This window comes from Aulonocara sp. 'chitande type north' Nkhata Bay, linkage group LG19, assembly GCF_057382095.1.
Source record: "Aulonocara sp. 'chitande type north' Nkhata Bay isolate Kocher_YH1m ecotype deep benthic linkage group LG19, A_spYH_male_GT1.1, whole genome shotgun sequence".
In the NCBI taxonomy this organism is placed as follows: domain Eukaryota; kingdom Metazoa; phylum Chordata; class Actinopteri; order Cichliformes; family Cichlidae; genus Aulonocara; species Aulonocara sp. 'chitande type north' Nkhata Bay.
The window spans coordinates 11,461,653-11,477,115 of NC_141362.1; the positions used below are offsets into that span (position 1 = coordinate 11,461,653).

At 43.1% G+C, this 15,463-nt stretch overlaps 2 protein-coding genes across 3 annotated transcripts; one reads left to right on the forward strand and one right to left on the reverse strand.

Moving 5' to 3' along the window:
• Positions 1 to 2,818: 2,818 nt before the first annotated feature.
• On the reverse strand, positions 2,819 to 3,813 carry LOC147306594 (uncharacterized). Its single transcript, XM_086275059.1, has 2 exons — positions 3,667 to 3,813; positions 2,819 to 3,440 (listed from the first exon to the last, which is right to left on the reverse strand). Exons 1-2 carry the CDS (start codon positions 3,727 to 3,729, stop codon positions 3,036 to 3,038), a joined length of 468 nt encoding a protein of 155 aa, XP_086131185.1. The 5' UTR covers positions 3,730 to 3,813; the 3' UTR covers positions 2,819 to 3,035.
• Positions 3,814 to 9,804: 5,991 nt separating this feature from the next.
• Positions 9,805 to 13,892, forward strand: lgals8b (galectin 8b). 2 transcript variants are annotated; one of them, XM_086275787.1, is made up of 8 exons: positions 9,811 to 10,039; positions 10,224 to 10,312; positions 12,434 to 12,644; positions 12,721 to 12,840; positions 12,913 to 12,939; positions 13,022 to 13,110; positions 13,201 to 13,366; positions 13,449 to 13,892. In XM_086275787.1, the coding sequence occupies exons 1-8, from the start codon at positions 10,001 to 10,003 to the stop codon at positions 13,596 to 13,598; spliced, it is 891 nt and encodes a 296-aa protein (XP_086131913.1). In that variant the 5' UTR covers positions 9,811 to 10,000; the 3' UTR covers positions 13,599 to 13,892. The 2 variants fall into 2 exon arrangements, with proteins under 2 accessions (XP_086131912.1, XP_086131913.1); XM_086275786.1 differs by having other exon boundaries at positions 9,805 to 10,039; positions 12,721 to 12,939.
• The last annotated feature ends 1,571 nt before the right edge of the window (positions 13,893 to 15,463 follow it).

Sequence of the window (15,463 nt, forward strand, 5' to 3'; positions counted from 1 at the left end):
TTTTATTCTTTTTATAAAATTCGAGAAATCTGGTCTAAAGTACAAAACTCGTTCGTGTACAATCACTTGAAACGGATTGTCTTCTTCACGGGTGCGTAAAGACAGCCAATCGGGGCGGCGCGCGCTCCTTTCAAAACATTTCCCATCAACACTGAAAACGATTTCACTTCAAAGAAAAAATACATTGAATCTGGAATAAAACTAAAGATGCGTCTCCAGTCCACGCGTGACGGCTGTGCCGTGTCCGCTCGCTCAGGCGTGAAACAGAAGAGCCGCGAGCAGCAGCGGGGACAGCAGCAGCGTGGAGAGGGCGGGACCTCCGCAGCCACTCTTAGTGGGTTCACTGGTGGAGATGGAGGTGGAGCTGGTGGTGTTGGTGCTGGGGAGGGCGGTGCTGGCTGCCTCGGCCCTCTGAAACACACAAAAGCGAACTGCGATCACGGAGGGTCACGACAAACTCCTGATCCCGTGAAAACTTTAAACACCACGCGAGCGAAAATCTTCATTTTAATCATTTCATCAAAATTCCACAAAAACAGAATTTCCCCTCACGTTTACTTCTACCCTCAAATCTGGTGTAAGGAATCTTCCACTCGGGATTCTTTGCGCTCCCACGATAAATGTTACTCATTCCACATTTTAACACTGACGTTGTTTTTTACTCATCAGGCCCGGGGGCACGAAAAACCCGCCGGTCTTTATTTCTGCCCAACGTTATTTCCACAGCTCTAAACTCGGAGTTTGTGGAAGTTTGGAGTTTCTCCTTCAGTCTCGGATGCTCCTCAACATAAGCCTTAAAGCTCCTTATGTCCGCATTTAATTAGGCGCAAACAAACTGCGTTTCCGCCGCATCTTTAAAAGAAAAGGTGCTGAAAGATTTAGTTTTTATTAAAAAGATGCGATGGTGAAACTGACCTGAGAGCTGAGACGGAGAGCCAGCAGCAGAACTGCGAGGGAAACGATGCTCAGCGTCTTCATGCTGGAGGTGATGGAGGCTCGTTTTCTCTGTCGGGTGGAGGAACAGTGAATGAACGGGAGGCGCAGGTCGGGCTTTTATAGGCTTTGAATTTACCACTGATGTATATATGGTGACATCTAGCGGCCGCTCGCTGACTCACAGACGCTGCTCTGGAGTGTGTGTGTGTGTGTGTGTGTGTGTGTGTGTGTGTGTGTGTGTGTGTGTGTGTGTGTGTGTGTGTGTGTCTTTAACTCCATTCCAGCCACATGACTAGATGAGCACCGCACTATTCTCATTGTCATTGGCCTGTCAGTCAAAGCTGGAAAGGAATGACTTCTATTGACTTTATATTGATCATGTGTCATTGTTCTATTGAGGAAACGTTATTTTGACATCATTAACATGTCATCAGCTAAACAGCTGTAAAGACTGTGAACACACTGATTTCTGCTGGATGTTTTGGTGCACGACTCTGTGGGGACGTGTTTGCTGGGCAGCGAGCAGGAAACCCGTCCTCCAGCCTGCTGATTTAACCTCACAGTGCAACGGCCAGCTGGAGGTTACCTCACCAATGTGGATTGTTTACCTGCAAGCCAGTAAGACTCCCGTTACTAAAAAAAAGTCGCCTGCAAGTCCCCAGCTTGTACACAATAACCTGCAGAAAGTGTTTTGTGAGATAAGGTGGGCCGTGCATACCTGCAGGCCGTGTCGACAGGAGTCCGAACTGTTAGAAGTGATTCAGGCTTTTAACTGGCTGAGAAGAATCGAGGTGGCTGGCGGGACATGTTTGTACCAAATTTCAGTCCATTGTGCAGAAATAAAGAAACCTCAGAGGTCATATAGAAGAAACACTAACAGGCTACTCAGCTCTGCATCATATTTAGAAAATTACAGAGTGAATTATGGATGTTTTTAATGCAGCACCATCAGGTGAACAGCGTGAGAAAGAGGAAACTAGCACCCGTCTCAAACAGTAAAGGAAATACGCAGTTTTATTTTGAGGAAGATTACATCATCCTCACAGACCCACACACCTCGCTCACGTCTTCATCACTTTGCATAAACGTCCTCTTCTCACTCGGCCCGTTTCTGTTGTAGTTTATCTCTAACCAACATGTTTCCAATGTTAACAGGTCTGATGTGTAAGTCTGAATAAACTAAAGGTTGTTAATAATTCAGAATATCTGTGCAGGGAGGGATCTCTGCCTCCAGCATGCCTGTGGAGCTATGAGCTGTTATTGAGGAGCAGAGTGAGCTGGTGTGACTCACAGGGAGACTAGCAAACAGAGGCTGGATCCTTTGATTTTGGACAGTAGAGTCAGACTTCGGTGTAAACATGCGAGCACCAATCCATCCTGCTTTATACCAGCAGCACATGTTTGTCAAGGTGTGGGTAGATTTTCTTTAGACACTTCAGGCCCCTCAGAAAAAAAAACTGAGCCACGGTGCATCCTGCTGGTAAAAGTGCACCTTCTAGAATACACTGTATATAAGATGGACACAGTCACGTCTCAGTCCCGAAGCAGTTTTACATTTATGTTAGCTGTAAATTTGAGTTCCAAATTAAAACCTTTCTGCATGTACACACACAAACTTCTGAATCTGGAGGCTTAGACCTAAGTTCACCACATGTGAGGCAGCAGGTGTGCCCTGTGTTGACTAGCATTACCACAGGAAGCTCAGATTTTCTCGTCAGGGTTAGGGTGCCAATTTAAAATAGCTGAAACCAGATTAAGAGGCTGAAGGAGCCTGATAGTCAGACCTGGTGTGACTGAGCCACAGCGGGTCAGACCATCGGGGCTCTGAACTCACTCATGCAGCTTCACTTTTCCCGCACAGGAAGGAAACAGTCACGTGGTCTTAGATTTTAAGTTTTATTCAGTTGACATCAAAGCACAGCCTTTCAGTCCCAAATGTTTTACAGCATTTAGACAAACTTCATAGTCAGTGACACCGGAAACAGGAGCACCTCCATGACTCACTCCTGTTCTCAGAGTTCAGGAGGAAACAGCTTTTTATTAAACCTCCTTTAGGAAGACCTAAAGTTTCCACGGAGTCCAGGCCGATCCGGATCCAGTCATCCGGACCAGCTGTGGAGGAGAGCCAACAGAGCCAGCAGCGGAGTGCAGGCGGCGGGTCCCCGGGAGCCGGTCCCTGTCGGAGGCCTGCTTCTTGGAGAAGTCGCAGTCTTCACAGTGGAAAGTGTGGACGCCGTGGCAGAGACTGCCTTCACCGTGGAGGACTTTACTGTGGACGCCGCGGTCATAGTGGACAACGTAGATGCGCTGAGCGTGGAGGACTTGACCGTGGACGCCGTGGAATGGCTGACCGTGGAGGACTTGATCGTGGACGGGCTGACCGTGGAGGACTTGATCGTGGACTTGATCATGGACGCCGTGGACGGGCTGACCGTGGAGGACTTGATCGTGGACGACTTGATCGTGGACGCTGGGGACGCCGTGGACACGTGCCCCCGGGCCATCTGCAACACAAGAGACGCCATGAAGCTGAGGAAGTGCGGCTGCACACCGTGGGGAGGCTGAGAGGCCCTTAGAGTTACCTCCACCTTTGATCAGGTGTTTAAATTTAACGTTTGACAAAAAGTTTGTCCCGCAGCCTCTCCTGCCCCTCCACGCGACATTTAAAGCTTCTTAACGTAATGCAACTCCTCAGCACGAACACGACACTTGGACAAAAACGTAACTCACCTGTGAGCTGAGCTGGAGAATCAGCAGCAGCGATGCGAGGACGACCACACGCAGCGTCTTCATGTCGGCTGTGCTCTGCTGGGGAGAGGAAAGGTGATTGATCACAGAGGCGCACAGCCCACCTTTTATAGCCCCCACGCCTCGACACACCCCTATCTGCTGCGTTCACGGGATGTCGCAGATGTCGCTTCTCAAGTCAACCGTGATCATGTTTAACACCTAATGTTGTTTTTATTTGTAAACACATATTTAACCAATGATGATCCAGAACAACCAAACAAACCGAAAAGTACAACAAATTGTAAAAAAAAAAAGTACATTTTTTGCAGTTATTTATTGCATGTGATGAAATTTATGTCTGCATGCTTCTATCTGTCTGAGTCGTTGGCTATGTCCCAATTCAGGGTCTGCACGCTTGAAGTACGCGCACTACGCGTACTACGTACGGTGCGTACTATGAGTACGAGAAGTGCGGAAGTGAGAGGCTTGTAAAATGGGACGGTATACGCTTCGTCGCGCTGTTCAGGTTGCCTAGCAACCATGATACTAACCGCGAGACACGTTACATACAGCTTTGTTTGACAGAAATGAAGGAGAAAAATGTTTTGTTGGTCATTCATTTTTGTCATGACATCACTTTGATTAGTTGAGTATCTGAGGCTGAGACCACGGGACTGTAAAACATGATTGTTGGGCTTCATTTCTGTGCTGAACAGTCATTTAAGATTAGTTAGTAAATAATAATTAGTTAATGTTGTTCATGAGACTAAAGTCAACTCACTGTGGTAATGTAAATATATATATATATATACAGGGAGTGCAGAATTATTAGGCAAATGAGTATTTTGTCCACATCATCCTCTTCATGCATGTTGTCTTACTCCAAGCTGTATAGGCTCGAAAGCCTACTACCAATTAAGCATATTAGGTGATGTGCATCTCTGTAATGAGAAGGGGTGTGGTCTAATGACATCAACACCCTATATCAGGTGTGCATAATTATTAGGCAACGTCCTTTCCTTTGGCAAAATGGGTCAAAAGAAGGACTTGACAGGCTCAGAAAAGTCAAAAATAGTGAGATATCTTGCAGAGGGATGCAGCAGTCTCAAAATTGCAAAGCTTCTGAAGCGTGATCATCGAACAATCAAGCGTTTCATTCAAAATAGTCAACAGGGTCGCAAGAAGCGTGTGGAAAAACCAAGGCGCCAAATAACTGCCCATGAACTGAGAAAAGTCAAGCGTGCAGCTGCCAAGATGCCACTTGCCACCAGTTTGGCCATATTTCAGAGCTGCAACATCACTGGAGTGCCCAAAAGCACAAGGTGTGCAATACTCAGAGACACGGCCAAGGTAAGAAAGGCTGAAAGACGACCACCACTGAACAAGACACACAAGCTGAAACGTCAAGACTGGGCCAAGAAATATCTCAACACTGGTTTTTCTAAGGTTTTATGGACTGATGAAATGAGAGTGAGTCTTGATGGGCCAGATGGATGGGCCCGTGGCTGGATTGGTAAAGGGCAGAGAGCTCCAGTCTGACTCAGACGCCAGCAAGGTGGAGGTGGAGTACTGGTTTGGGCTGGTATCATCAAAGATGAGCTTGTGGGGCCTTTTCGGGTTGAGGATGGAGTCAAGCTCAACTCCCAGTCCTACTGCCAGTTCCTGGAAGACACCTTCTTCAAGCAGTGGTACAGGAAGAAGTCTGCATCCTTCAAGAAAAACATGATTTTCATGCAGGACAATGCTCCATCACACGCGTCCAAGTACTCCACAGCGTGGCTGGCAAGAAAGGGTCACCTGATCTGAACCCCATTGAGAACCTGTGGTCCATCATCAAATGTGAGATTTACAAGGAGGGAAAACAGTACACCTCTCTGAACAGTGTCTGGGAGGCTGTGGTTGCTGCTGCATGCAATGTTGATGGTGAACAGATCAAAACACTGACAGAATCCATGGATGGCAGGCTTTTGAGTGTCCTTGCAAAGAAAGGTGGCTATATTGGTCGCTGATTTGTTTTTGTTTTGTTTTTGAATGTCAGAAATGTATATTTGTGAATGTGGAGATGTTATATTGGTTTCACTGGTAAAAATAAATAATTGAAATGGGTATATATTTGTTTTTTGTTAAGTTGCCTAATAATTATGCACAGTAATAGTCACCTGCACACACAGATATCCCCCTAAAATAGCTAAAACTAAAAACAAACTAAAAACTACTTCCAAAAACATTCAGCTTTGATATTAATGAGTGTTTTGGGTTCATTGAGAACATGGTTGTTGTTCAATAATAAAATTATTCCTCAAAAATACAACTTGCCTAATAATTCTGCACTCCGTGTGTGTGTGTGTGTGTGTGTGTGTGTGTGTGTGTGTGTGTGTGTGTGTGTGTGTCCATATATCACTGACTTTCAGCTTGTTGTGTGTTTGTGGACATATGACTGACTTTAATTATTAAACATTAGCACATAAGTGTCGTCATATTCAGTACTTTTGACAGTTCACTCTTCGGCCGCTCCAACTTATTAGGGAAATTCCACATACATAAATGTCAATTTCAAAACTAAACCCCATCATTTAATTTGTTTTTGATTGAAATTGAATATTACTTAAACTCTTAAACTTTTTTTATTGGAAGTTAATTTATCATTGATTGAAATTCATTCAGAAATGTTTAAGGAATGAGCTGTCACAACTTTCAAGTACAAAGTTGTTATGAAGTCTGTCACATTCCCCCCCTTTTTTCTTTTTTTTTATCATTTATTTATTTATCCTTCTTATTTCATTGTACTGTATATTGTTACTCTTATTTGCCTTGTATGTCTACTGTACAAACTGAACTGGAATGACTGACTGTTCGCTTTATAATTTCAATAAAGTTTTGAAAAGAAAACCCCTCTTCGGCCGCTCCCTTCTGCCGTAATTTGCAGCAAAATTATCCACACCCACCGCCACGCTATGAATTGTGGGATATATGGGACCACGAAGCGTGCACCGGACCACGCTTGATATTTGGGGAAATCGACGGCGCATTTGGAGTATGCATTTGAAGCACACTTCGAATTGGGACAGCCGTCGTCGCGTGGCGGTGACGTAACCGCACTTAAAATGCGTACTTCAAGCGTGCAGTCTCTTAATTGGGACACAGCCCCTGAGTTGGGACACAGCCGTTGGCACCTGCGTGAGTTCATCTCCATGAAGGATGTCTGCTTTGTCCAATCAGGATGAGCCTTCCACCTGTCAGGAGCCTGGTGGCTTCGGAGACAGATTTTTCTATCCTCCAAAACAAAGCATGGCAAAAAAAAAGTTGGATATAATTTAACAAAAGTCTCATATGTTGAGGGTGTCACGAACATATTGTCTTGATTTGACCAGGTTGGGTCTTCTCAGTGCTGTTTGAGCTCATTAATAAAGTGTAGGCTGGTTTGGTTCAGTAGGACATGATGAGTGATGACTGTGTGTCTTTAAATAAGAAACAACTGACAGGAGGCGATACGGTGTGAACTGCTCTGCATGAGACAGAAAATCATTTTGATTAAACATCTGACCCACGGTCACATCTCCGTCACCAAACCACATGTGATAAAGGAGAACCTGGTGTTTATATGAGATGTCCTTATTGTTCCATACTAAGGCTCTGTGTGGGGAGAAGAGGTGAATCCTGTGATCACAGGTCGTGGTTTCTCCTGATGATGTGCCACGTCCAGCACAGCTGAGGTGCTGCGATTGGCCTGAGGGACCAGATCTCCTCCACTCCTCTTTGATGGTCTCAACAGAGCCTGAGGAACTCATTCATTTATTCTGCAGCTCTGTTATCTTTTCATCAGCTTCACCGTCTCCTTGAAGACTGAGATGAGAGCTTCACTGATGGCTCTTGATTGTGTTTTTTGAATTTGATCTCTCGTTGATTTTATCACAAATATTATGAATGATATTGTTTTGGTCTTAGACACCTGAGAAGCTGCTCGGGTAGATGATGTTTCTTTGTGTTTGACACACAATCGTCCAATCTTAGATTTGCATTATATTTATATTATATTATATTATATTATATTATATTATATTATATTATATTATATTGACCTATCATGAATAAATGGCGCCCTCTAACGGTCACTTGCTGTAACTGCTGCAAACGTGTTAATGCTTCATGCATGATCCTGCCGGGATTCCGTAGTTTTGCTTCCACATGTCATCAGGACGAACCGGCAGCTTCATACAAAAAGAATAAAAACTCAGAAATCTTGTTTAGTTTAAAAACACGAGACGTTTAAACTTCACGTTAATATTTTTTAAACTAACAAAAGTTATAAAATTATTAACGAAGGTTTGTTGTACTAATGTTGTACTAATGTTCGCTCAAACACACGTTTTAATATTTGGTTTGAAGACTTTATACAGCCTGAACATCATCATCATCATCATCAGCATTATTATTATTATTGTTTCAAATACTTCCCGCTGCTCGTCTTGCCTGCAGGTGAGGACCAGGTGTTCAATTAATTAATTAGACTCTTTAAATCCTTTGAATGAATCCTGATATTTAATTAAAACACCGGAGATCACGTGGGTTATGTTCTCTTTTTTTTTCAAACTTTATTGAAATTACAAAGTGAACAGCCAGTCATTCCAGTTCAGCCTGAACAGTAGACATACAAGGCAAATAAAAGTAACAATATACAGTACAATGAAATAAGAAGGACAAATAAATAAAGGAAAAAAAGAAAAAAAGAAGTGAAAAAAAAGGGGGGGGGGGATGTGACAGACTTCATAATTTAGTACTTGAAAGTCGTGACAGCTCATTTGTTAAACATTTCTGAATGAATTTCAATCAATGATAAACCTTTTTTATTGGAAGTTAATTTAAGAGAGTTTAAATAATATTCAATTTCAATCAAAAACAAATTAAATGATGGGGTTGAGTTTTGAAATGTACATTTATGTATATGGAATTTCCCTAATAAGATATAAACATTGACAATGGCACATATTTTTTTTTCTTTAGTTTCAAAATAAGTGATAATGTTCTTCCCTTCAATTTTGATTTCGTATGTTGTCTTGCACAGTATATAATTTTCAAGCTCTCTCCAAAATGTAGCACTATATGAACAGCCATAAAACAAATGAGTAACACTTTCAAGTTCAGTTTTACAAAAGGTACATTTTCTATCAATGTCACAGAATCTTGAAATGTACATGTTGGATGGATATATGTTATGTAATATTTTCAAATGTAATTCTCTAACTTTGTTTGTAATACAAAATCTAAAAGGAACAAGCCACGCTTTATCCCAGTTGATATTATCAAAAATAGCATTCCAAAAAAACTTCCCTCTTGGAGTTATTTTCTTTGCATTAAACAAACATTCTCTAATATGTTTATTGGTGCATTTCTTGCTTAAGAAATCAATACCATTTATATAAAGAGTGTTAACGGATGCATGTGGTGTGTTCTGTTTTTGTAGCTTTTCATCAACTCAGTCAGTCCGCTGGGAACGGACTTTATTACAGAGCTAAAATCTTTAAATTTGATAGGGAATGTTTTTTCTGTAATAAAGTCATTGTAACTAAGTAGCTGGCCTTCAGAGTCAAATAAGTCTTTTAAATAGATTATATTTTTATCAATCCAATTCTGCAAATATAGTGATTTGTTCCTCTTAGTAATACATTCGTTATTCCAGATAATAGATCTATGTGGAGAAAAGTTATGTGAATAACATAATTTCCAAGCCAACAATGCCTGTTGATAAAATGCAGACATTTTAACTGGTAACTTTGATATACTGTAACTACAAGACAATAGGAAGTGTAAACCTCCAACATTTCTAAAAATGTTATGTGGAATGAAATGCAATAATGATCCAGGAGATTTTAAGCGTTCTTTTAGCCATTTCACCTTAAATGTATAGTCCAGGACCCATGAAGTCCAGAAGGCCAAAACCACCTTTATCTTTAGGTCCACAAACAATGATTTTTTTAGATGATGGTGCTTATTCTTCCATACAAAGTTAACAAATAAGTTATTAACATTTTTACGTGGGTTATGTTCCCAGGTTCTCAGATAGATTATGACTGACGTCATGTACTTCCTGCAGGTTCACGTGACGCTCTCACGGTCACGTGGGTGGGCTTCATCCGTGTTGTTGTTGATCGGGTGCCGATCACATGGTAGGATTTTGCGCATGCGCGAGCTGTTAATGGCTGATGGAGAGAAGATGCCCACTGCCTCCATCCCCGTGTAGCGCAGGAGAGCTCCAGCCCGCTCCCGTTTGGCGCGCATTGCGCAGACTGCCGTTTTTCTGCACAGCTGCAGGCCGCAGTCCGACACGAGAGGCCCGATGTCCGTGGCTAACGCTAAACACACGGTTCTGAATCCGGTAAGCGGATTATTATTATCATCATCTCCATCAGCCCTCTGATGGCTGCATGCTCTGCTGTCTGCACGCATGCAGTTTCTAGCGCTGTCCGCACATCTGCCCACACACCTGTCCACATCTGTCTGTCTGACCACACTCGAATGAAGACACGAGGCTCTCTGAGGTTTCCATGTCCGCTCTGCAGGTGATCCCATACACTGGACCCATACCTGGTGGCCTGCACCCCGGGGAGATCATCATCGTCCAGGGCACCGTCCCCCCCGATGCTGACAGGTAAGATTCAAATCAAACAGCAGCAGTTTGTTCTGTTCATGCAGGAAAACTAACAAAGAAAAAATCTCCCCCTGCAAACATTTTCAGCTAAAAGAGAATGAAAGTTGACCCATGACGCTGTTTTCAGGTGTGTGTGATATTTACTGTATTACTGAACTCTTCCATACCTGCTTTGCTTGATTTAAAGTCCACAATAATCCTTCTGTATATTATTCTGGGACTAAGTGCAGCATCTCAGTCCATCCTGCCTGAAACAAGCCCCCTTTGTTCTGATTGGCTGCCCCTCACCTGTCAAGTTTGGTTTATGGATTTTGCTGCAGATTCAAAAACTTCATTTTGTGTTGATTTGTAAAATTATTTATACTTAATAGTTTCACAAGTTGTATAATCAAAGGATATTTAAAGTGCTTATTATAAACTGTGGCACCTTTCACAATCATATAGATTATATTATTGAACCATAATTATTGATCTTTGTATAACTTTAATGTTCTAGCTGCTGCTGATTGAGATGATTTTTATATTGCAGGGTAGCTTGTATCTGTGCAGGTGTGCTGTCACATGTTACCGATGCTGCTCTGTCACAGAGGGGAAATGCTCGAGAACCTGCTGACGTGAAATATTCAGTAATTCATATTTTGGTGAAAGCAGCAGCATTACATGTGAAGCAAATGAGTGAAGCTGAAAAGAGGAAGTGATGGTGAATAGTTTGTTTTTATTGAAATAGTGTTTCCACACACAGCGAGGCCTCCTGTGGTTTGTTGTTTCCAGATGTTACAGATGTTTTATGTTCGCTGATAAAACGAAACTTAAATCTTTCTGCTGTGAGTTTGTAGCACAAACGTCTCTGACTGCAGGTGCTGTCCGTGGTTCTGATCAAAAGGTGAAACGATGTTGAGGTTACTGGTTATTGATATGTGATATTATTTTGGTGTGTACAGTGTGCGTGGGGGGTTGTGTGTCTGTTTAGGTACGATGTAGCAGCAAGGACCCAAAAACTCCGGAGCCTCTCACAGAGCTGTTCACTTCTCACTCATGCTGGAGACCCAATCTGCTCAGTTCTGTTTCTAGATTAGAGATCAGCAGGTTTGAAATCATCGTCTGCTGGCCAATCAGAAAAGTTCCGCTGTTCCTGGACCCTCACAGGGTCTGACGGTTTTTACCATCCAAAGTCTTTATGTCATGAGCATCAGTGAGAACTATAGAAACTTAATTCCTGATTTATTTACATTTCCTCTCTCCTTAAACAGCTCCGACACTGCAGCTCAATCAAATGTCTCACTCACATCTAAATGTTCCTTTAACCTCCTAGGACCTCCATCCACATATGTGGACATCACATTTTGGGTTATTTAGACCAAAATACTCAATTTTGCTCTACGAGGGCCTGATATCCACTTACGAGGACATTATGCTGCCACTGTTCTATCAGAATTTTAAATGAATATCCTCATATGTGGCTCTGATTTTTCTTAAAAACAAAAATAAGGTAAAAAAGAAAATCTGGTAATTCTTTGTTTTTACATTCATCGGGCCCCAATGAGCCCAAATATCAAAGAGAAATTAAAAATGCTGCTGTGGAAGAGTTCAGGTCTTAGGAGGTTAATGAAGATCCGTTCACTGCCAACTCTTTCCTTCCTGATTCAAATAAACTTTATGAACACAGACTGACTGAGCAAAGCTCTGGATGCTCACACACACTCAGTCTGTATTTAACTCGTCAGCTTTGTCTTCATCTGTACACTCAGCCACTTCACTGTCAGTAAACCTGATTGGTCAGATGCTGAAACCCCGCCTCCTGCTGGGTTTACTGGGATCGCTGAGAAGTTACCCTGGATGTGCTGATCTGTGCACATTCAATTCCAGTTGCAGAGAACAGGTCCAGGATCAGTTTGGCTGATATCAATGAGGTTGTTATTCTCTTCGGTGATCATGCATCGCTCCCAGCTCTGCTACAGTCAGACCACTCAAAGTCTCTCTCTCTTTTCTTTAAATCACATCTGAGAGCTCAGCTGTTCTGCCAACTGGGTTCAGAATAAAAGGATGGAGTTACATCCACGTGGAGTTTAAGTTAAACGTTGATGCACGACATGATTTAATGGGCAGTTAAACTTTGTGCAGGTTTCAGATCGACCTGTCGAGTGGCTGCAGCACCAAACCACGCTCTGACGTCGCCCTCCACTTCAGCCCTCGCTTCAAGGGCTCGCCCTGTGTGGTGTGCAACTCCCTGCTGCAGGAGAGCTGGGGCAGAGAGGAGACGCTCCACCAGCTGCCCTACAAGCGCGGCGCCCCCTTCGAGACGATCATCCTGGTGCATGAAGACGCCTTCAAGGTCTGTGAGCCCGAGCTGGTGGAGATGGTAGGCCTGCATGTGGAACCGAAAGATAACGCTCCTTGTTCACCTGCAGGTGGCGGTAAATGGAGCGCACCTGCTGGAATACAAGCACAGAATTCCTCTGAACAGGGTTGACACCTTCTCCATCTGTGGGAAAGTCAGGGTGAACGCTATCGGCTACATCCCAAACTCAGTGAGTACATGTCTTTCTCATATTTCAGGTTTTTTGCCGCTCGTGTCTAAATGTGTGTTTTCTCCCTCTCAGGCAATATTCTCAGAATCAGGGGACCTGGTGAGTTTTTACCTTTAAACTGCTAAAACTCGATCACATGTCCAAACTCTTATCAGACGTTTAGGTTTCACTGCTGTTTCAGAGCCTCCCTTACAAAGGCAGCATCCTCAAAGGCCTGAGCCCAGGACAGCACATCACAATCAAAGGGCAGGTCAGCATGTATCCTCACAGGTAAACATTCAGACACGTATATGAATCTGTGTGCGAGTTATCCAGTTATCCGCCCATCTCACAGTGATGCACGCTCATACGTTGCTCCAGTTTTACCGTGAACCTCCGGAACAGCCGGACGGAGAACATCGCTCTCCACCTGAACCCCCGCATGAAGTCCAGCGTGTTCATCAGGAACTCGTACCTGGGTGAGTCCTGGGGTCAGGAGGAGCGGGAGCTGCCCTTCTTTCCATTCTCCTCAGGAGAATACTTTGAGGTAAGGACCACCTGCAGCTTCTCAACGCTTTTAAAGGCCTTCTGCTTCTTCAGAGACTCTTTTTTTAAAATTTCTTCCTCAGATCCTTCTCCTCTGTCAGCCACATCGGTTCAAGCTGGCGGTGAACGGCTCGCACCTGTTCGAGTTCAGACACCGGGTGCAGGACCTGAGCAGCATCGACCAGCTGGAGATCATGGGAGACCTGGAGCTCACCGACGTCAAGCTGTGGTGACTCGCACGGAAACCGGCGTCACCGATGCTCCTGGGTTCTGGTTATCGTGCTAAATTAGCTTAGCCACAGCAACCTGGGCGTGGATGGTTCTAAGCTAGTCTGGCACGGAGGCCGTGGACGGGTCTTAAATGAACGGTTTCCAGCTGAGACTGGATGATGCATGACAGTAAGCCGTGCTGCAGCTGACTGTGGTGTCCCTGGACCGTTTCTTTTCTTGTCTCTAGTGCATCTCTGCTGTGATACAGCCTGTGTAACTAAACCCGGAAATAAATGTGAATGTTAAGAAGCTCTCGACACCTGGCTCTGCTTACGTGTTAATTATAAGACTGTCAGCAAAACAGTGAAATAAATACAAGGACTGCATTCTTCTGTACAGCTCACATAGAAAACAAAATCCAGGAAGTGCAGTTTTTACTGCATCATTGAAGTCACAGCTTTCATTTGCATTAGTTTTTAATCACTTTAAAATAATATTTGAAATACATGAAAATGTCCCACACACCTGACAGGCAGCACTCTGTGCAGCGCGAGATAATAAGATTTAAATAACTGACAGGTCCGTCAGAGGAGCGAGTCCTGCTCCAGTAATCTGAGGTTCCCTCTCGTCTCCTTTATAATCACCTGTGGTTAAAAATGTAACCCAGTCAGGCTGCATGTGTCACACATTATTTAATGACAAACGTGTTCCTGTTATCCTGCTGTTATCATTCAAACCTGAGGATGATCAGCAGCCTTCAGCGATTCTTCACCTCCTCAGATCCATCATCGGGAGCCTTTTTTAAATTTTATAGCCTCACATGTTCGCCGGCCTCCGTGGATTTGGACCCCCATAGCAAAGATTTAAAAGTGTGCTCTCCATAATTGTCTCGCCAGTAATAAAACACGTAAATAAAAACAAAATAAACCTGAATTTCATTCATAACAGAAAGGAAAACATCAAATGTAAAGCTCATTTTGAATTTGATGACAGCAAAACGTCAAAGAGAAAAAGGTTAAAAAGCAGCTGGAGGAACATTTTTCAGCAGCGCAGTCATGTGACTGGGTACTAAAAAAAAAAAAAAAAAAAAATACACAGAACAGAGGTTCACAAAAAACAGTTTATAAAATGTTCCTGACACAAATGTGAAGATTTCAAACGTGTGCAGACTTTTAGAAACATGTTGCTGCCCTCAAAATCAAAATTAGCCAATGCGCTTCATCTTCTCAGTTTGAATATTTGAAATGTTTTTTTGTTTATGTTCTATTATGAATAAATTATGGGTTTAAGAAGAATATCCTTAAATCTTATTATTTACATTTTAATTCCTCCCAACTTTCAGGAATTGTGTTTGCAATTCTTTAACTTCCCAAACACAAACATGGTTTTACTGTAACCGCCCACAGAGGGGTCACAGACTGATGACAAGGCTCAGATATTTTTGTGGCTTTTGTTGGTCAAAAACTGAAATTCAGGGATCCTTAAATAATAATGTGATTTTTGTTCGTCTCAGCAGACCAACAGAGAACTGTGAGTCATCACGCCGTCTTTTAGCCTTTAAAGTCAGCCTACAGCTGGTGTGACATCACACTAATGTTAGTAAAGATGAGGCTGATATCCTTTCCTCTTGGTTTCATAAGAGTATGTAAATTTAAATCTTAGCTGCAGTGTTTCTGCTCGACCACAAGGGGGTGGAAGAGCATTAAAGTGGGAGTGTCAGTTTCTACCAAACCATCAGCGTCTTTGGCCACAGACTGACCCTCTGAGGTGTGGACCCACAGCTCTTCTGTTTCAGGCCTTTTCTGTGCGTCCAGCTAAGAGCTCAAAATCATCCATAAATGTTAAAACGTCAGCATCACATGACTGTCACACAAACGCCTTCGATAGA

Coding starts and splice junctions, on each gene's coding strand:
- LOC147306594 (XM_086275059.1), bottom strand. CDS start 3,729: ATGAAGACGCTGCGTGTGGTCGTCCTCGCATCGCTGCTGCTGATTCTC. Junction 3,441..3,666: donor TTCTCCAGCTCAGCTCACAG/GTGAGTTACGTT, acceptor CTTGTGTTGCAG/ATGGCCCGGGGGCACGTGTC.
- lgals8b (XM_086275786.1), top strand. CDS start 10,001: ATGTCCGTGGCTAACGCTAAACACACGGTTCTGAATCCG. Junction 13,111..13,200: donor GTCAGCATGTATCCTCACAG/GTAAACATTCAG, acceptor ACGTTGCTCCAG/TTTTACCGTGAACCTCCGGA. Junction 13,367..13,448: donor CCTCAGGAGAATACTTTGAG/GTAAGGACCACC, acceptor TTTCTTCCTCAG/ATCCTTCTCCTCTGTCAGCC.